Genomic DNA, 19707 nt, shown 5'->3' on the forward strand with positions numbered 1-19707 from the left:
AAAGCTCTGCTGCGGGAACATAAAAATGAAACGCTAAGAGACGGAGCTCTAGCAAGATGTGTCAAGGGATTCAAGGTAAGCTTGGGATAGCTATACCTTGTCCAAGATGATTTGAGAGAGAGGGAAGTTTGGGGATTGACAGGAGAGGAAAGAAGAGAAAAATGGAAGTGAGGTGGGATTCTAGAGTCGCTATATACTATTGGGATCCCAACGACAAAACAATATGATTCCTGTTCTTTTTTTTTTTCTCTTTTTTTTTTTTATTACCAAAGGTTCTTTAGTATGAGATGCCATAATTGGCCAAGGCCGAAAAGCGGGACTGCAAGTAAAAGGATGAGACTCCGTATTCTGATGGACTGTAACCCGAATACTAGAAAAAGGACTGGCTCGGGCCCGGAACTGGGGTACTCGGACCCTTTACGGAGTATATCTGAACGTATTCCGGTTGCCATCGGCGAGTACAATAATATGTTGTACTATGTCCGTACTTTGTACTTTGTAGAATAATAAAGGATCTTCGGATTTGGACACCGCCCTACCTATTATTAGTGCGCTACCATACTATAAGGCTAACCTGAATATCAGACAATATATAAAACTTATCTCCTCTTAGTTTCTTGCAAATTAGGCTGTTGAATCATACCCTCATACATTACTTTGTACATTTCAATATTGCTAGTTTCAACCCTTTTATGACCGGCAGTGCCGGCAGAATCTAATGGCGGTCCGCGGTAAAATAGAAGGTCCCACTATATCGTCCATAGGATGTTGTACAAATAGGCATACGTATTATATTAATAATATTGTTGGCGTTAGTTAATAATTCACAGCCGCACAGGGAATAGCTTAAAAAGAAGCAGCATAAGTCATCCATGTCCACGGTTGTGAACGCCACCACGGCAAGTCCGATATATACTATTCAGCCTCAGGGTTTTCCCTACTCTACCTCTATACCTCTCTGGCTATTCCGCATACAGAACTCAGACAGTCCCGTACGACTATCGATCGCATGTGCAAAATTTGTACTTTGTAGAAACATATCATACATACAGGGTCGGAATGAACAAATTTGACTATGGACCTGAGCCGAGACCCTATTGGCCTCCACGACCCACTATGAAAATTTTTGCAGCGAGACCACTTTACCTTCTCACTACTCTTGTTTGGGGCAAAATACTGAGATCAAGATACCGCATGCGTGCTCGCGTGCTTAAATGTCACCCCTCTATTTTGCTCTTATTTCCCAGGATATTCGACATGTTTTTGGTGTTTTTTCCCCTACAGTATACCCTTGGAACAACAATCCTAGATCCTTGCGAACATCAAAAACTAATACGAGAACAATGTAGAACAACATTCATGCTAAAAGGCCGTGAATCTTGGCCGAGGTGCATCCATGCCGCATTCAGATCAGGGGAATTCGCCTTGCCCTCGGCCAATCACAACCCTTTAATACTGTAATTCTTCCAAGATTGCTTCCCACGGGATAAATTACGGCCACTTGCCATTTCTACGTAAGCCTAGTAATATCCACTTAAGCCCATCATTTGCTTGTCGGGCACTGCTCGTATCCTCAACTTGGACTCTACAGCACTGTGGAGAATATGTAAGTGGCTCTTGGCTATGATATTTATGTGTCACATCCTAACCGGTTATTTGTTTCCTCTCAGTGGCCTGTTCTTGCAGTCAATCCGGAAACTGCGAAGTCTACTCCGTAGGATAAACTCCACTGAGGGATGTCCTCTCTTTTTACTTGCCTCTTTATATTGGACTAGCCCACTATGGGCGGGTCTATGTTGTACAAATAAATTCCCTCCCGCCCATAGCCCTGCGTCTTAACGATTCAAGGGGTCACTGGGACCCCAGGAATCGAGTGAACTCTCGATAGATTATCTTCCAAACACACACTGCCCGGGGCAATGCATGTATAAAAGAATGAGTTTGAGAGTAGCCATGTTGTAGATACTTTGGACATCGTACATTTTTGTCCCTTTTAATTTGCGAACTATGTTGTACATAGTAACCCGGAAGTGTAATTACACTCGGGTTCGACTGTGATTGACTGGGCCTCTGAACAAATATCGAGCCCCACACTGGATGGAGCACACTACTTTTTAGTGTATTATGGTGTATACACTAGCCAAGGGATTGGTTGTGCGATTTCTCTAGGCTATACGTTGTAGAGTGCTGCAAGAAATTTCAAGTGCTCTGCGCCAATCTTGAGCGCGATTAAATAGATGGAGGTTCATCAATATCGTTGTATCCTGTGCAAGACCAATATATGAAGCAGATACCAGACCCGCTAGTACTTTATTCTATACATAACGAAGGCCTACTCGGGCAAGATATTACGCGTCCATGACAGTCAATCCAATGGGGTATCTCACCTTGAATAACAGACCAAACACCACCATTTTGCTCGGTCAATAGAAAAACATATCAATCCGCCGTCAACCAGCTTCACATACTTATCCAGTAAACTATGGCCAAATGGGCATATATATAATTAAATTGGCAGGCAAGTCCTCGTCCAGTGACTGTGGCTGTGACACCAGGAATAAGGAAATACTAGGAATGATTGAACTTTTCGATCTGATGTCAAAAGTTTTGCGCAGGAATTCAAAATGCATGGAAACACACGATATAAGATATTAATGCATAGGCGGGTTGTGCTATAAAATACACAAACTTATTGCATATATTTCTATACATATTGTCTTGCTATAAACTATACACATGTAGGCATTCCTTCTTCGTGATGAATAAGATACTATAGTTCCTCGGTGCGGTTAAGCAGCCATTCAAGGTGACGATAAGACACGCGAGGCTGGTACTGCGGTTGCATATGACCAGACTGGTAACTCTGAGCCCACATCAAGCCACGCTCATAGTGTTGAACACCCATGACACCCTGAGGGCCGTCAAAGGAAGATGCATAATTCTCCGCAAAGACATCGGCGTACAAGAGATCAGGCAGTTTGATATCGATGGGGGTTTCTGGCTTCGACTGGAAACCGAGATGGCCGTTCCAGGTCATATTTTGGATGGACAGGAGCGTACCGTTGGTGATAACAACCATGTCAAAGTCACCGTTTGAAATGAGAACACGGTTAGTAGCCTCGATCACCTGCGGCAAGACGCTCTCAATCGGGTTCGCGGAAATGTCGCCTTCTTGCTCCGGGCCGGCGTTGCCACCGACGTACACGGGCTCTAGTGAACATACATTCCAGGTTATCTTGGGTGCGTGTAGCGCTCGCTTGACATCTGGGCGATCGAAGTAGACGGTTGCTCCAGGTGCTTGGTAGTCGAGTGAAGTGGGGAAGGCGAGAACGTCCCAGAGGAGTGGGCACATCAGGTTGATCTCGTAGAGATCGAAGCATGGGTTGATGTGGAATATTTCCTTGTAGACGAGATCAAACAGATCACACTCGGCGTCTGAGCTGTAGTTGAACATCAAGGGCGGCTGGACTTCGGGTGGTGGGAAAGTGAGGTACTTGTCGATATATTCCTCGTATCCGCAGGATTTGTGCTTCTTATCGAGCTCAGTCATGAATGATGCGTTGAAGTTGAACAAGTTCGCATTTTGCTGGACAAGAGGCACAACGGCAACCTCTTGCTGCACATAGTCGAACTGTCCAATGCACGGGTCATATGCCAGCGCACCTTGGTAAATAGTCAGAGTTTATATCCCAGCCTGTTGAATATTCATGATAACTCACCACCTAGATCGAAATACTCCTCGTCGTCTTCGTCGAGCATCGCAGCTGAAATATAGGGCACATAACGACCAGCATAACTCTCACCAGTGACATAGATCTTGAAGTTCTTGATTCCAAAAATCTTCTGGAAGTTCTTGAAGAACTTGACAAAGTCCTGTGCTGTCTCCTCCTGTGAAACAGCAGTCGGTGTGCCGATAGAGTAACCTGTTCCGACAGGCTGGTCGACCCTGCGATATGTTAACAAATTTTTGGATGTTTGTGCAGGATAACTGCTTACCACAGCACATTGGTCAGGTTGACCCAAGAATAAGGGTTCTCCAACGGGGCAAAAGTACCAGGTTGCCATATGAACCGACCAGTCTCTTGCAAGAAACTCTCCATCGAGCTGCATCCAGGGCCACCGTTGAGCCAGATGGTTATTTCATCTACAGGCTCGTTGATAGTAGGCTGAAAGATAAAGAAGAGCGCTCTGGAGCTATTGTGCATATCAATTGGCACCAGGCCAGAATACATCTCGCCGACATCGTACGGAACATCCGGCAGGGAGTCCACCCGGTAAGCTATGGGTCTAGTAGGATTTTTGCTGCTAAAAATGATATAACTCGACACTCACGCTTAGTCTTTTTGTTCAAGAAACGGTAATCCTTCTCCGGTTTAACATGTTTATGGCTACGAGCCTCCTCAACTGCCCGTTTGGCCTTCTCCTGTGGTGCACGAGCATTCTGTGCAAAACGTCCGTGTTTGGAAGCAGTCACAAGATCTGATCCCAGCGAAAGGGCTAGGAGAGCAGATGTCAGGACTGATTTGAGTAACATCCTGGGTCAGTCGGTATGAATGGGCCAGGAGCAAGATGGAATGTCTCTGTTATCCCAGAGGAGGGGATGCAGCTATATACTACTTCCGAAAAGGCCGACCAATGGCCCCTAATCGTGTGCTCGAAAGGTCCATTTAAATTAATGAAAATCCACCTTACCAGGCCGAGTGATTCCAACTGGATGATTGGAAGAAATCTTTAGCTCGGATGATGCTTCCCGGGGTCCCTGCGGTGTCACCCCTTGCTCGATAGAAAGTCCACAGATATCGGCTTCGGTCGCCTCAGGCGGGATCGGGAAAGATCATTTTCATGGCTGCTAATCTTGCTGCTAGTTAGTATTGTTCCTGACTTACTCCATGTGCCCTGATGGTATTATCTGCGGTTTTGGATAATAGGAGCGATGATCTCATAAATAGCTAGTACTGCAAGAATTCGGCCGCCTTGTGCACAGCTATCACTAGGACCGGACAAAAGACGGATTCCGGTGAGATCGACGGTTATCTATCACTTTAGGATACATAATAAACCCCCTGTATGGGAGGCGGGGACAGCTCGCAATTGGTCTGGCATGCTTCTTATCCCGGGTAAGCATCGTGGCCTCCACAGTATCATGCAGCCCCGCTTAGTTGATGGCAAGTTGGGCATAAGTGGTCTGCAACGGCTGTACCGGTCTGATAGGCGAGAAATCCTCTTGATAATAACTCATGTCGTATTGCTCAGGTCTCCGATCAAAAGCTCACATCATGCCCCTAACTCTCTGCTTCTGTGGCTAGATTCGACATGCCAAAAAATTGTGTACTGCCGTCGAAATGTTCATGAAATAAATGCCATAATTATACACCAGTGTCTGAGCCTGGATTCCCTCTCTTACCCGGCCCTTCGCTTTCGCCCCAAACCCCAAGCATATCAAGCTTTCCATCGCGATCACTGGCTTGGGATTATTTGGCTGATCAGCGGGACTTAACCCCTTTTTGCCGAGGAACAGAGGCCAACGCGATCAGTATACTCGATGAATATACATGATTTCTGTTTAGTTGTTTTTATAGAGAAAAAAAAAAGTCTTCTACTAGATTTTTATTTGTGTAGTCTACCGTATACAAGATACGGAAAACAAAAAAAATGGACTTGCAGGGAATCGAACCCTGGACCACTCCCATGCTAAGGGAGTATTATACCACTAAACCACAAGCCCAATTTGATGGAAGGTGCAGCCATTTAATCACTGATGATCTTATAACATATGTAGTACATATGTGCTTGACATGTAAGATCCTGCGACCTACTCCGTAGGACTTCCAAGTTTACATTTTGAAAATATTCGAAATATCTTGCTTTCTGAGTTTCTAGCCTTGGGAAGCTATATGAAGTTTGCGTAAATTTATAATAACCGATGATACTTCGTCAAAGAAAAAAAAAATCTTGAAACATGATCACAGATATATATTTATTTGCTCGCGTTGTTCCCTGGCGTGCTACCTTGGGCCAACAATAATTGATATCCATACGTTACTTCAATCCCTTTTGAGCTGTGTAAATATATGAAAATACAATTCGATCCAATCTAGGTACCTACCAATGGTCAACGTTATGCCCGGATGTAGGCAAGTATAACACTTGGCATGCGTTTTGGGTAATCAAGTTTCACTGAGTTTGGAAGGTCGGAGATTGGCCACTTTGCCGAACTACTGTCATAGCCATGGATAGCCGACGGATATGTTGAGTTACATCCTGTACACCGATAAATACGACGAGTACGGGCTTGTCATTCTATAAAATTTTTGCCAACAAAGTGATTTTTTTTGGGTCATATACCCTGGTATGCTGCTCAACTGGAAAACAAACAAACCAACAAGATAGTTTTGGGATTCCCCATCTAGTTGCAGGTATAGAGTATTGAACAGGCATATATAATATATAGTACAACACTACGTTGTATAGACAAAGAAGGTCTGGTTCTGGATGTGATAGACCTCGGGATCCACTTATTTCCGTGCCCAATGACCTTGCGGCCCGAAATTTTCGCGCCCTTAACAATTACATAGCAGATTACATGGCCAGTGAAAGTCCAGGAAACCCACTTGAACACCAATGGGAATAATTCCGTAGAAAATTCTCAGGGCCACTTTTGCATATGACTCCCATAGAAGTTTCGATTGCTAATATGTAATTCTCCTCCTTCAAACTCCTCCCCAGACACCCCGGATCCTCAATTTCAGAAATCTAGGAATTTTTCAATGCAAGTGGGGAATATTGGAATATAATAGCTCTTTTCACATAGAATGTCTACCAGTGTCGGGTCTGCCAGCAGAAAAATTGGCGACCATGCACTTGAAATGAACCCCCAGAGCACCACAACAGCCCAAAGCACCACAGCTTTTGACGAGAAGACCACTGTTCATACAGACAATGAGAAATTTGATACGGAGGCTCCACCAGAGCAAGAACTCAGCCCAGAAAATGTATACCGGACAGCATCTACTGTGGCACCGTCTCAAAGGTCAGCCAGAAGAGACCCCGTTAGTCGAGTGACTACAGACGCCGAAGGCAACACATATCCGGAGGGGGGGCCTCGAAGCCTGGTTGGTAGTCTTGGGCAGCTTCCTCGGCCTCTTTGGATCGCTCGGCCTGGTCAACACAATTGGCACTTTCCAAGCATACATCCAAACCCATCAACTGAAGGAATATAGCTCAGGAACCAATGGTTGGATTTTTGGAATGTTTGCCTTTCTCACTTTTTTTTGTGGAGTACAAATCGGTCCCATCTTCGACGCCCGAGGCCCTCGTCTTCTTGTCTTTGCTGGTTCCGTGATTGAAATGGCCATGATCATCCTCGTCGGCTTCTGTACTGAATACTGGCACTTTATGCTGGTTATTGGCGTGCTGGGTGGAGTGGGAGCGTCTCTGATTTTCACACCCGCGATCTCGGCGGTCGGTCATTATTTCTATGAGAAACGTGGACTTGCAACTGGCATTGCTGCCACCGGTGGCTCTGCCGGAGGTATTGTCTTCCCTCTCGTTCTAGAAGCCCTCTTTCCCAAGATTGGCTGGGGCTGGGCTACTCGGGTCGTCGCGTTGATCTGCCTAATTTCGCTATTAATTGCAAATCTCTTGATCAAGTCTCGACTCCCGCAGAAGCCATTTTCCAAGGAGAACGTGCTTCCTGACTTCCGGATCTTCCGAGACCCGCGATTCGTACTTACCACCGCCAGCGTCTTCTTCATTGAGTGGGGTCTTTTCGTGCCAATTAGTTACATCTCATCCTACGCCCTCGACCATGGTTTCTCTACCAAGTTCTCGTACCAGATCATTGCCATCTTGAATGCCGGCTCATTTCTTGGCCGATGGTTGCCCGGCTTTTTCGCTGATTTCCTTGGTCGCTTCAACACATTGATCGCGACGGTAGCGCTCTGTGTGCTCTGTAATGCCTGCCTGTGGCTTCCTGCTGGAGATAGTAAGGCTCTATTGATCGTTTACGCCGTTCTTTTTGGGTTCTCAAGTGGCAGCAATATCAGCCTGACTCCAGTCTGTGTCGGCCAACTCTGCAAAACCGAAAACTACGGCCGGTATTACGCAACTGCCTATACCATAGTGAGCTTCGGGTGAGTGGTTTTTCCTCGTGATGTCATTTGCGTATCCATAACTAACATACTTTTGCCACTAGCACTCTCACCGGAATCCCCATCGCAGGTGAGATCTTGGCACGCTGCAATGGATCCTACTGGGGCCTTATCACCTTTACTATCTGCTGTTATGCGGCTGGCCTTGCATGCTGTACTGCCGTCAAAGTCATTCAAGTTGGCTGGCGTCACCCTCTCTCGATCTATTAAAAATTTGGCTTCGGTATCCGGGACTCCGACGCTGATTGATCTGGTAATCTCGACACGATCTTATGATTTCAAAAATGAGCTTAGATAGAAAGATTTCTATTGGTCCTTTGGCTTGCATTATCTATTGAGCGTTCGTGACTGAATGATTTGCTGTATATAGCTACTAGTAATGTCTATATTTATCAATTTTCGATTATAATTCTTTAGTTCATTGTAGTCCCACTAAGTCGGATAACGTTTCCGACATGACCGGTTCGGCCCTTCAGCCGTACAAATACCTCTCGCAATCGAACTGGTGTAAACTAGAAATAAAAGGGACGATTCGCCCCATTGAGGCGATATAAAAACCATGAATGTTGGTAACTCAGGTTCAGGTTCCCTGCAGGGCTGAACAGGGCGGAACACGTCGCATAAGATATCCGACAGGCACCGGATCTATGTAAACATCTTATCACAATGATGTCCCTGTACCTTATCCAGCCATGGATTTCACCACTGGGAATGACTTCCAATAGGAGCAGTCTCAGCTCTTACCATGGAAACCATCAAGACATTGAAAGTTAAACCAAAAAACAAACATCGACATCACCCCTGGCCAATCCCCTCGCCGTGATGACATCGAGTGTTCATCAATCCATCACCATTGAGTTTTATAGACTCTTACTACATATACGGCATGGCTCTCGTATCCCATCCTAACCTCCTTTTTAATCCGGGACTTTGCTTTCCTTGCTCTCGTCTCGAACTCATCTGGTGGGCATTTGCTGCTTTGCTTAACTTGCTATCCAACTTCTAAAGGTAGAATTGTCCTCTATATCAGCTCATTCATCAATACGACAACACACGGAACAACCGGCGAACTTGCATTGGCCCCTGTTTTCCCCAACTCGGCCACATTTGTTCAATCGCCCTGCACATACTTGCGTTGGTCCGAATCATGTTTCCCAAAAGATGTTTGATTCTACTGGCCTGCTCCTGGACTCTCCTGCAGAGTGTCCTGGCTGTCCCAGATGTGGCACCAGAGCAGCGCGGCCTTGAGGAGCATCGTCGAGAAGAGCGTGACTTTGGTGGCTTGCAGGAGCGTCACAACCATCCTGATCTCGAGAGTTCGCTACTTTCTGTCTTGACTGAGGAGTTAGCTACGACACATGGTCCGTCACCACCAGAAACCACTGGGGGAGGAGGTGGTGGTACAGTCCCTGGTGGTGGAGGCGGGACAGTCCCTGGCGGAGGTGGTGGTACAGTTCCCGGTGGAGGAGGCGGTACAGTCCCCGGCGGAGGCGGCGGTACAGTCCCAGGAGGAGGTGGCGGTACAGTTCCTGGTGGTGGAGGCGGTACAGTCCCAGGAGGAGGTGGCGGTACAGTTCCTGGTGGTGGAGGCGGTACAGTCCCTAGCGGAGGAGGTGAGCAAACTACTCCCTTATTTTCCAAAAGCACTCTTCTGACTCTCCCTGGTATCCAAGGCGGCACTACACCCCCTGGCGGCAGCGGAGGTACGACTGCTACCGCAACTGGCGGCGTTCCTACAACCGGTGGTGCTAGCTCAACAACCGGACCTGCTCCTTCAACTGGCGGCAATGTTAGTCCTCCCCCAAGCGGCAGCGTTGAAACATCATCCACCGGCCCCGCTTCCTCCCCCAGTGGACCTCAGCCATCCTCTCCCAGTGGACCCCCACAGCCGTCCTCACCTGAAGTGGTTACTACAACTACTAACACTATTCAGCCTCCATCTACTAGTACAGAGCCAAGTACCACAACTGCTCCCCCTGGCGGCGGTGTTACTACCCCACCTCCCAGCGTTAGCACGCCGCCGGTCTGTCCTTCTCCTCCCCCAGTACCTGTCTGTCCTCCTCCTTCCCCACCACCTGTCTGTCCTCCTCCTCCTTCCACATCCAAGGAGACTACCGTCGTTCCAGTGACGGTTACTTGTCCTGCCGTCGTAGTGAGCACCGCTGTTACCACTGTCACTGTCACATCTGGTTCGGGCCTGGGCCCGACAACAGAGTGTTGTCCTTGCCCCACTGGAGGTGGTGGAGGCCCAAGTGCAGGTGGAGGAGGTGCCGGTCCTAGCGGAGGGGCTGGGGGAGGTGCTGGTACTAGTGGAGGAGCTGGAGGTGGTGGAGTGAGCAGCACTGGGGGAGCCCCCCAAGTAGTAGCACAACAGCCCCAGGGAGCATCTCTAGCGTGGTCTCCTCAAGTGGCAGCAGCGTGACAGCCTCATCCACCAGAACTCAAACCAACACCCTGACCCAGACCCTGACCCGAACATCGACACCCCTCATCCCAAGCAGCACTAGACAGCGTACCATCACCACAGGCTCGTCAATCACACCGGCTACGCTCGTGACTTTGCCCACAACATCTGCAGCAAGTGCACCCCCTTCATCGCCGGGGGCATCACGCGTCACCCCACGAGCAATTATCAACCCCGATGTTGTTCGCCGACAGATATTTAGCAATACAACAGCGACGGCGCTCTTCACCAACTCGACCGTTGTCGTGAATGCCACGACCAGTGCAGTGAACCTCACTCGTATTGTGACTCAGACTGCTACTGAGCCTGCACCTGCTTTCTTGCCTCGATTTAATCGTGGGCGGAATCGTGTTTAGATTGTTTGGTTGAATCGAGGAAGAGTGGACCGAGATATTGGTTGGTTGGTTTTTGATAAATGTTAGATCGGTTTGGTTATTTCCAGTTTTTGATACTTTTCTCGATAGTTTAAGACTAGTTTAATGTATTTGGTGGTAATATGATGTTGTTGATGTTTGCCAAATTGGCCAAATTGTGCCTATGGCGCCTTTGGATTTGTTTCTTCTACCATTAATGAAAGTAAAGATTTTACTTTTGGAAGTTCTGCTACAAAAACCCACAGACTGTTAAGTCGTGAATTTTAATACCTTGCCACAAGCAAGTCATGATCCACTCTCTCAGATTTATCTAGTCAGTGGATTTTACAAGAAAATACATGTGACATAGCTTAGGTGGATATCTAGAAGGAAGAAACTATCTGGGTTGTGTGAGCAACAAGGGTGAAGTTCTATCATCTGTTTTTTTCTAAAACAGAAATACAAGTTGGAATGTAGAAGCAGTGAGCAGCAAATACACTAAATAGAAACGAACATTCTCTAAACCCCCTGTTATGCCTATAGCCCATACTCGATTTTCACCTCCCCGGAGAGCTAAAACTATCTGTGATGATGATGATGACGACTGTTTTGCTCCTCAAACTCATCCTCGTCAGAAATATCTTCGGCATCGGGTTCCCATTTCATGGGTTGTTGCAGAATGCTGGGGATGCAGCTGATAAGATCATCAGCAACGTCTTTGTCAGTCTCCCGGTCGTTATGCTTGCTGAGAATCCTGATCGAGACGGGCAGCATAAGCTCAAGGTTACGGCACAACCGCTCAAACTGGGGATCACGTTCCACAACCGCACTTGAAATAGCGATAGCCATTTCGGCAGCATTGTCCTCTAGGGTGGCAATGACATCGTTGCGACGATGAGGTCCGTGCCGAAGATAGTAGATGGCATCGTGCACACATGTCAAAATGAAAATACGTCGCTCGTTGTAGGGATCATCGGCTAGTAGCCGTTCAAGATTGTCACGAAGCATTGTAGGCAAATATCAGACTGGTGACCGACAGATTTGCAAGACTTGTTACGATAAGTGCTTGAAGTGTGGCTTGGAAGTGGAATTTATTAAAGATTCCTGGACAGCTAAGGTACAGCCAGGTAGCTAAATTGTCCGATGATATGGAATCCGATGAGAAGGTAGTGGGGATCGGGGTTATTTATGCATTTGTATAGAGTATGTAATTGGAACTGATTCGATTCCCTGATTGATGTATCTGACAAAGACAGTAATTGTAACAAAGGTTTCATTTTTATCCTCCTCAGGAAGAAAAGGTCGAACTTTTGGCTCGGAAGACTCCTGGTTATACTTTGAGAAAGAAACTCTTCCCTCCACCCTACTCACAAAGAGACTATTTATGTTCCATCAAAAGAGATAAGAATATCCGCGACAACGGCTAATCACTTTAAGTTATTAATTCTAGAAAAGAGCCTGATAGGTTTTTTTTCTCAGTTGCATACGAGTCTAAATACTGGGGGACTAGGCAGAGCTCACAAGCCGTAACATTTATCTGGAAGTATGAACATTTCCGTTAGGTCTAAATCCATTCAAATAGATGGACTCGGATAAACAAAGAGAGAAATACAAAGGATAGAGCATGGTAGTTAAACCAGGCAAGTAAAAAAATGCAGGTGACTATGTGCGGCACCAAACAAAGGATGGATAAACTGCCGGGTAGGTGCGAAAACCGTGAATATTCTGCTCTGTATTCTCATTGCATATGTATTCTTCGAGAATTCATATATATTACTTGTCAGAATTATATCAGTAGAAATTTTGATTTGGACATGTTTTATATAATAATGTGTCCCCTCGATTTCCAAGGTAGGTACAGCTAGAATCATTTTCCGTTGCTTACTACTTGCTAAGGAATCCCTGAGGTATGTAGGTATGAGGGAATAATTATAAACTATGGAGTACATAGTTCTAGACTTGAAACAAGATCAAGTATGTGTATACTTGCCTTTAATTATGACTATCTCCAAGGTTATCAGGTCCAACTGATAAACTGATAACCTTCCAAGATTGGCCCCCACAAGCACTTAAGCCAATAACGCAACGACCTGCCTGATTGGTATTAGCTTCAGATTGGGTTCTCCACATGATCCAATACGAGCCGTCCCCCGCGTTTAGGTAAAGCAAAGATCGACAATCTTGCCGAATGATTTCGTATCCGAGCACATCTACAAATGTACGTACTTTGGACTCAAGCTACGCACATACATATGTAGTCATGCGGTCTATACTATACTCGTCTAGCCGCGGCTTCCGCCGGGCAACAGAGCGATAGTCTGAGTGGAGGGACGGTGTGCGACGCCTCCACGGCACAAATGTACTTTGTTCCGGTTGGAGCTGCCTAGAAAGGCTAGTGATATGCGACCTTGGAATGAAGGCCGAGGATAAGATAAGTGTAATCAAGTGGATCACCGAGATCAGCTATATGAGCCCGGTTCCTCAAGACGAATGACTTTCTACTCATTATTTCCTCGATTGCTGACACCCTTACAATAAACAAAGACCTCATTTCCCTCGCCTTCTCCCCCACCCGTGGACCATCACCCACTTCAACTCTACTTAGATGGCGGTTGTCTTTATCTCTCACTGTCCCCAACGGCTTCATTGGCATTCTTATACTATATCTCTGTGTCAAGCTATTCGCAGAGCCAGTAGAAAAAGTATCCGGACGTCTAAACCCGTTCGCTAAAACAATTGTCGCTGTCCAAGAAAACGTAGTGACAAGTCAGAACAATGTCAATCGATATCGTCCCGCTGACTCAGGCCGATATACCTGGGGCTGTAGACTGTGTGCAGAAAGCGTTTGCCGACGATCCCTATTTTCGCTGGGCGTTTGATGATCCATCCAAGGTATGAAATATCTTTTTCCGCAAGCAATGTCTGCGAAGAATTTGTTGTGGCTTTCAGAAAGACATACAAAAAGAAAAGAATGAAACAGACCGAAGCGAATATCGAATCAAGTAATAACAGGATCTGACAGTTTAACATCCAACGAAATGCAGCCTCTCTCGCTGCTCATTTACAGTATGGTATCAGCTGCAATTGCCCCATCTCTGTCGCCAAGATAACTCGCGCCGCCAATGAAACCAAGAGCGATGCCGAAATCCACCTACCAGCCGGTACTGTGGTCGGCGTTGCCTGGTGGTACTCACCACAAGCGCCTTCTATGGCACAACCCTGGTCTGTTTGGGCGCAGGACTGGCTTCTTTCCTTCCGCCAGCTCATCTACAATATCCGCTTCCTTGGCCGCGGTGGTTTGAATGTGCACCGGTATTGGATTTGGAAGAAAGTGCAGCAAATTGCGCATGATACCATCTGGCAGGATCCCCGTGGGTACTATTTTTGTAATGTTGTCTGCGTTGATTCAAAGGCGCGTGGTATGGGAGTGGGCAAGAAGCTCATGGAGAACGTGATGGAGAAGGCCGATCGGGAGAATATGCCATGCTACCTCGAGAGCTCCAAGGGATACCCAAACGTGAGTATTTATGAAAGAATGGGCTTCGAATTGGTCAAGGAGATTGAATGTGCGGATGGGAAGGATGTTTGCAAGGTATGCCCTCTTGGCTGGGATATTTCTTATTTGATGACTAACGCACGCTATACCAGCTATATTGCATGATTCGCAACCCCAAGTCGAAAGAATAAGGCTGTGATAAGCTTGCAAAGGCCGATATCGTTCATTAACCCAGATACACAGGGAAATCGAGTGACAGACATGACTTAATTAGTAGGATTTGAATCGCAAGCATTTCCGTAACTGTCATCTTTGAGTGCTTTAGCAGCGTGTGCAAGATAATGGAAATAATTGAATATAACTTTTCTGAGCTTAGTTTTCTCAGTAGTGTTTCTTCTCCAATCAACATCTCACTTTTCTTGTTACACGGTATTTTGTGGCCTGAGGCCACCAATGTGGTCAAGACCATGTAGTCAGTTAGATCTCTCTCCCTTTCTCTCCAGGTCCACTCCATTCCCAGAGGACCAGAGTCCTTCAACACACCGCTCAATGTTATCGATAAACGCCTGCAAGGCGATGGCTTTCACCGGCTGCTCGATGCAGCAATTGAACGCCCCCCTTGCAAGGGGTTCAACGCAAAACAATGATTGCATGTCGCAACAATTACATGCACAGCTGGCGAGAGACATAAATTTGCATCTCGTGCAAATTACGTTAAGAAAATACCGATGGTCTTATGACTAGGACTAGGAAGCATATGCTAGCGAAGGATACGATGATACTCCCTGCAATCTACGGTCTTCAAGCTCCTGGACATCCAGTGCTCTGAGTTCATTACTACAAAGGGGTGCTCTAAAGCTACGATATAAAGCAACATGTGGTCTGATGGAACCCATAACATGCACACTAGAATCTAGATTGAATACAGAGTACGGTGAGTGAAATTTGGCCTAGGTAAGCCGCTTATAATGTCTGAAGCCTTGTTTTTAGGATTAGGCTAACTATGTACATATAGAAGACAATATTGGATCAGGCCCATTTTCCTAGCAGTCCCATCAACACCAGCCCACTGACCAAGGAAATACCACCAGTCAAAACTTTTCCCAACTTTGCATGCAACATTTCACCTCCCTCGATGACCCAGTCACGCGCCCACATATCGACGATACCAACCCACACCAGGATACCAGCAGACAGCGCGTCCAGTGTTCCTAGTGCAATCAAAGTGTTCCTCGAATTACCATTAAAAGTGTGAAGAACACCAAGCCCAATAGCCATGCCAATAGGTGTGATCAAGGCAAATGCCCCGGCCATAATCGCCTTAGAAGGAAATATGGCTCCCGGAAGGATTGCAATACGAGCGCCGAGTGCCAATCCTTCGAAGAATTGATGAAACACAATCACCACCAGAAGCGTCTTGTAAAATGAGTCCCCGGCAACGACAAGGGTGAGCCCAATCAAGATACTGTGGAAGAGTATACCCGCTTCCATGACAATGACCGAAAATTTGCTGTCGGGCCCAGTATGATCGAATGAGCCGTGATTGTGCCCAAGACAAGCCAACGTGGGCTGTTGCTGTTGGTCCTGAGAGTGGTCATGCTCTTCCTTCTGATGCGTTTGCTGAGACTCAGACGGTATGGTTTCGGCGGAGCTCTTCTTGCTGCGGCGAGCGACGATAATCCTATGGCCAACGTATTCCAACAAGAAAGCAATGAATATACCCGCCATGACTACCGCGGAGGTAGTCGCTTCGTATTCGAGTTCTCCCAAACACTCGTTCGTGAACATAAGGTTTGCATGGGTGTATAGCTGAGGAAAACAGTCAGCAAGTGGTATGTCAAGTCAAAACCGAGGGTACTTGCATGGATGAAAGCTGTGGCGAGGATGATGCCAGTTCCGAATTGTTTGATGACGGTCGAGACAACCCCATTGATAGAGGCATATGGAAGTTTCATCAGGAGAATAGGGGCAAAAACACCAATTCCACTGGTGACAAGGACAACAAACAGTGTGCCAATTCTCAGAGGCACGTTGTAGTCTCTTGCTTGGATACCACACGATGAAGCACTTGTCTCTGATTCACCTTCACTCACGCAGTGTCTGGAATGGCCAAAGTCAATAACGCTCAAACTTGGGGAGAATTTTTATAGGCTTACTCGACACCAGCATGGAAGTGGCAGCTTTGTTTGGCTTCGCTTGAGGATTCCTCGGTGGTGCTATCTTCACTGTGACTGTGTTCGGTCTCCTCGGCTTCCGTTTCTTCTTCTTGGATCAGGACATCGTTTCCATCTCCATCCACGCAATATCTTCGCATTTTGTAAGTTAGTACATTGTCACAAAGATGCCTGTGTGCGAACTTACGACTCGCTTCCATGAGAGTGACACCCAGTGTATTGTGCTGGTACTCCGGTTGTAGGGGTAGATGTGGCCGAAACTAAAACTTCGTGGCCTTCTCCATCGATACAGTAAATGCTTGAGCCATGACTATGGCAGCCAGTTATTGATGACGTTTGTGCTGATGTTGTTGCTGTGGCTGCATATACTCTGGCAATGCCTAGCGATATAAGGAGGGGTCTGGAAATGAGCATGGTGAAGCTGATGCTCCCTTTCGCAAATAAGAAGGATGGGATTGGGATTGGGATCGATGCAATAAATATGTCAAAATTGAGGAGTTTTCAACTAATGGATTCTGGGTGCAGTCCTCTCTAAAAGGCCCGGGTATAGTATTAAGACACATAAGGATCTCACCCCCAAGGTTCCCAATGCCAAGAGAAAGTCCTTTCCATCCTCTTGCCAAGAGCAGGCCTAAATTGCAAATTCAGGTCTCCTCCGAAAAATATCGCTCTTGTTCTCTCAAGGTACTCCCGCCCAAGCGTCTTGGCGACCCTCCGCCGAGCCTTTGTCTTGGCATCAATCTGGGATTTTCTGTGCTGATTGCTGGAGAAGGAAAAAAGACTCTGACGAAAGAAGCGAAGAAGCTCTCAAGGTCCCCTCTTGGCATGTTGCATCATCCGTGTACCGAGAAAGGTGGAGAAGACGTCCCGCTTTCTGTCCCAGGTATTGCGTGGATTATCTATAGACAGCGAAAATGAGCATAGCCAAACTTGGCAAACAGTTGAGAAAGGCTAAAACTGTTCTGTATGAAAGCCTCGGAAGCTTTGTAAAACTGATATAAAAGCTGCCTCTGCCGTGTTCAAAAATGTGATTCCGTAGTTTCCAAGCAAGTTTCCTCGATTACATACAAAAATGCTTTTGTTCAAGCTCATTCTCCCATCTGCGGCAATTGCTGCTGCTCTCCCCACCCCCGAAATCACCGAAGGCAATCAGTCCCAGCCCTTCTCTCGGACTGGGCTTGTACCTTGGAACGCCGGTGCCGTGAATCAATTTCCCATCCATCCAAGTTGCAATGCAACTCAGCGTCGCCAGATTGAGCAAGGTCTTAACGAGACTATTGCTCTCGCTGCACATGCTAGGGACCATATATTGAGATGGAAAAATGAGAGTGAGATATACAGGAAATATTTCGGTGATCGCCCGTCCATGGAAGCCATCGGTGCATTTGATATCGTAGTCAACGGCGACAGGAAAGATGTTTTGTTTCGATGTGATAACCCAGACGGGAATTGCGACCTCGAAGGTAATACGCCTTGCTCTATGTGAGAGATTGTATACTAAATTTCATAACCAAATAGGTTATGCCGGACACTGGCGAGGCGAAAATGGCACGGATGAGACAGTCATCTGCGACTTGAGCTATGAAACTCGTCGTTCTCTCTCAACCATGTGCGGCCTTGGATATACAGTCTCGGAATCCGAAACCAACACCTTCTGGGCTACTGATCTCCTGCACCGCCTATATCATGTTCCTGTCATCGGACAGAACTGGATAGACCATTTTGCAAATGGATACGAAGAGGCCATTGATCAGGCAAAGGAAAATGCAACACTGTCAACGCATGACTCGGAGACCCTTCAATACTTTGCACTGGAGGTATATGCGTACGACATTGCTGTTCCGGGAATTGGCTGTCCAGGTGTCCAACATAAGCATGATGAATCCCACGTGGATCAAACAACATCTGAGAATGTGACTAGCCAGTCAGCTCCTACCGCAACAAATACCAATGCTCCTTCGATAACCTCTGAAGCACGTCAGGTGAGTCGCTCTATGAGTTGCATTGTGGTGTTTCAAAACTAATTTAAATAGAATTGCCATACACACGAAGGAGGCGAGCTCCACTGCACCTGAGATTTCATCCTATCGGAACGACGAAAAGCCCGCCCGGCTAATTGATACGCATATCTAATATTAGCAAGATGATAGCTCTGATGTGAAGAAAATTGATGGGCAATTTATAGCAGGGGAAAGAAGAAAGATGGATCCTATTGGCCCAAGGCACCAGTCTCAACATATTTAGAGATTGTAGCACGATATGATCTATATTATTAGTGAGCCTATTTACCGCCATATATTGAACAAAGCAACAGATTTAAAATTTACATTTTGTATTTGGGGGCCTAGTGATCTTGTTCACTTGGCCTTGACACAACGGATCCAGGGGTAAGGATTTTCTTTTTTGGAGTAAGTTATTACTATCTTCCAGAAATCTTCATCATTGCCCCTTTTATCATAGCATCTATCATTTTATTGATATAGCTGAAATTTTGTATGTTGTACGGAAAACTCCATGCTCATGATATATTCCCTAGTTCTCGTAGGATAGCTATCGCACGGTGCGCATCGTTTTCCTTCTTGTGAATATTAGAAATAGTTTCTGTTACCATTGACATATAGACTGCTATAATTGGCTTATGGTATGTTGATCTAATCTACTCCGTAGGTGCCCTTTTTTAATGTGATTTGAGAAACCTGCAGTCGATTAATTACTGTGTCACGATGATTCCAAGGTTGGGGAGGGCTGAATTCGAGAGACTTATTACACTAGAAATAAGCAATGCAGTCCGTCATTAAAGAGTAGTATTGGCTTAGTAGCTGGTTAGCAGCAAAGCTAAGTTGCATCCTGAGGTCGCTATAGACACTAGCTGGGCTCGTCATGAGGTGTGCAATATTCGCTTAATGCGTGAAACCCATGGTTAAATGTATAGGCAAAGTACAGTCCCATAAGAAGCCTAATTGGCTGAAATGTAAAAATTCCTTACTACCTTTCTGTCTGTTAATATGACATGATGCAGGAGAGCGAGTGTACATTATATATTCCTGGGTATTGGGTATCCAAAAGCGCT

General features: G+C 46.3%; 7 protein-coding genes across 7 annotated transcripts; 4 read left to right on the plus strand and 3 right to left on the minus strand.

Annotated features, from left to right (window-relative positions):
- Window positions 1-2770: 2770 nt before the first annotated feature.
- Window positions 2771-4534, minus strand: sxa2 (putative pheromone processing carboxypeptidase (Sxa2); the record flags this gene model as incomplete). Its single annotated transcript, XM_057254895.1, has 4 exons — window positions 2771-3663; window positions 3720-3946; window positions 3997-4279; window positions 4333-4534. The coding sequence occupies 4 exons, from the start codon at window positions 4532-4534 to the stop codon at window positions 2771-2773; spliced, it is 1605 nt and encodes a 534-aa protein (XP_057108757.1).
- A 2278-nt stretch (window positions 4535-6812) lies between these two features.
- On the plus strand, window positions 6813-8360 carry N7479_007202 (MCT family MFS transporter; the record flags this gene model as incomplete). Its single annotated transcript, XM_057254896.1, is given in 3 exon segments — window positions 6813-7049; window positions 7069-8132; window positions 8195-8360. 3 exon segments carry the CDS (start codon window positions 6813-6815, stop codon window positions 8358-8360), a joined length of 1467 nt encoding a protein of 488 aa, XP_057108758.1.
- Window positions 8361-9297: 937 nt separating this feature from the next.
- Window positions 9298-10970, plus strand: N7479_007203 (Major facilitator superfamily domain general substrate transporter; the record flags this gene model as incomplete). The annotated part of the gene is made up of 3 exons (XM_057254897.1): window positions 9298-10173; window positions 10364-10482; window positions 10544-10970. 3 exons carry the CDS (start codon window positions 9298-9300, stop codon window positions 10968-10970), a joined length of 1422 nt encoding a protein of 473 aa, XP_057108759.1.
- Window positions 10971-11546: 576 nt separating this feature from the next.
- Window positions 11547-11975, minus strand: N7479_007204 (uncharacterized protein; the record flags this gene model as incomplete). The annotated part of the gene is made up of 1 exon (XM_057254898.1): window positions 11547-11975. One exon carries the CDS (start codon window positions 11973-11975, stop codon window positions 11547-11549), a length of 429 nt encoding a protein of 142 aa, XP_057108760.1.
- A 1767-nt stretch (window positions 11976-13742) lies between these two features.
- Window positions 13743-14654, plus strand: N7479_007205 (GNAT family N-acetyltransferase; the record flags this gene model as incomplete). Its single annotated transcript, XM_057254899.1, has 3 exons — window positions 13743-13859; window positions 13990-14559; window positions 14616-14654. 3 exons carry the CDS (start codon window positions 13743-13745, stop codon window positions 14652-14654), a joined length of 726 nt encoding a protein of 241 aa, XP_057108761.1.
- An 838-nt stretch (window positions 14655-15492) lies between these two features.
- Window positions 15493-17051, minus strand: zrfC (putative ZIP Zinc transporter; the record flags this gene model as incomplete). Its single annotated transcript, XM_057254900.1, has 4 exons — window positions 15493-16272; window positions 16326-16563; window positions 16620-16769; window positions 16825-17051. The coding sequence occupies 4 exons, from the start codon at window positions 17049-17051 to the stop codon at window positions 15493-15495; spliced, it is 1395 nt and encodes a 464-aa protein (XP_057108762.1).
- A 658-nt stretch (window positions 17052-17709) lies between these two features.
- aspf2 (major allergen Asp F2) lies at window positions 17710-18712 on the plus strand (the record flags this gene model as incomplete). Its single annotated transcript, XM_057254901.1, has 3 exons — window positions 17710-18100; window positions 18156-18619; window positions 18671-18712. 3 exons carry the CDS (start codon window positions 17710-17712, stop codon window positions 18710-18712), a joined length of 897 nt encoding a protein of 298 aa, XP_057108763.1.
- Window positions 18713-19707: the final 995 nt, after the last annotated feature.

Source organism: Penicillium vulpinum (genome assembly GCF_028829585.1).
Source record: "Penicillium vulpinum strain IBT 29486 chromosome Unknown utg000003l_segment0_segment0, whole genome shotgun sequence".
NCBI lineage: Eukaryota > Fungi > Ascomycota > Eurotiomycetes > Eurotiales > Aspergillaceae > Penicillium > Penicillium vulpinum.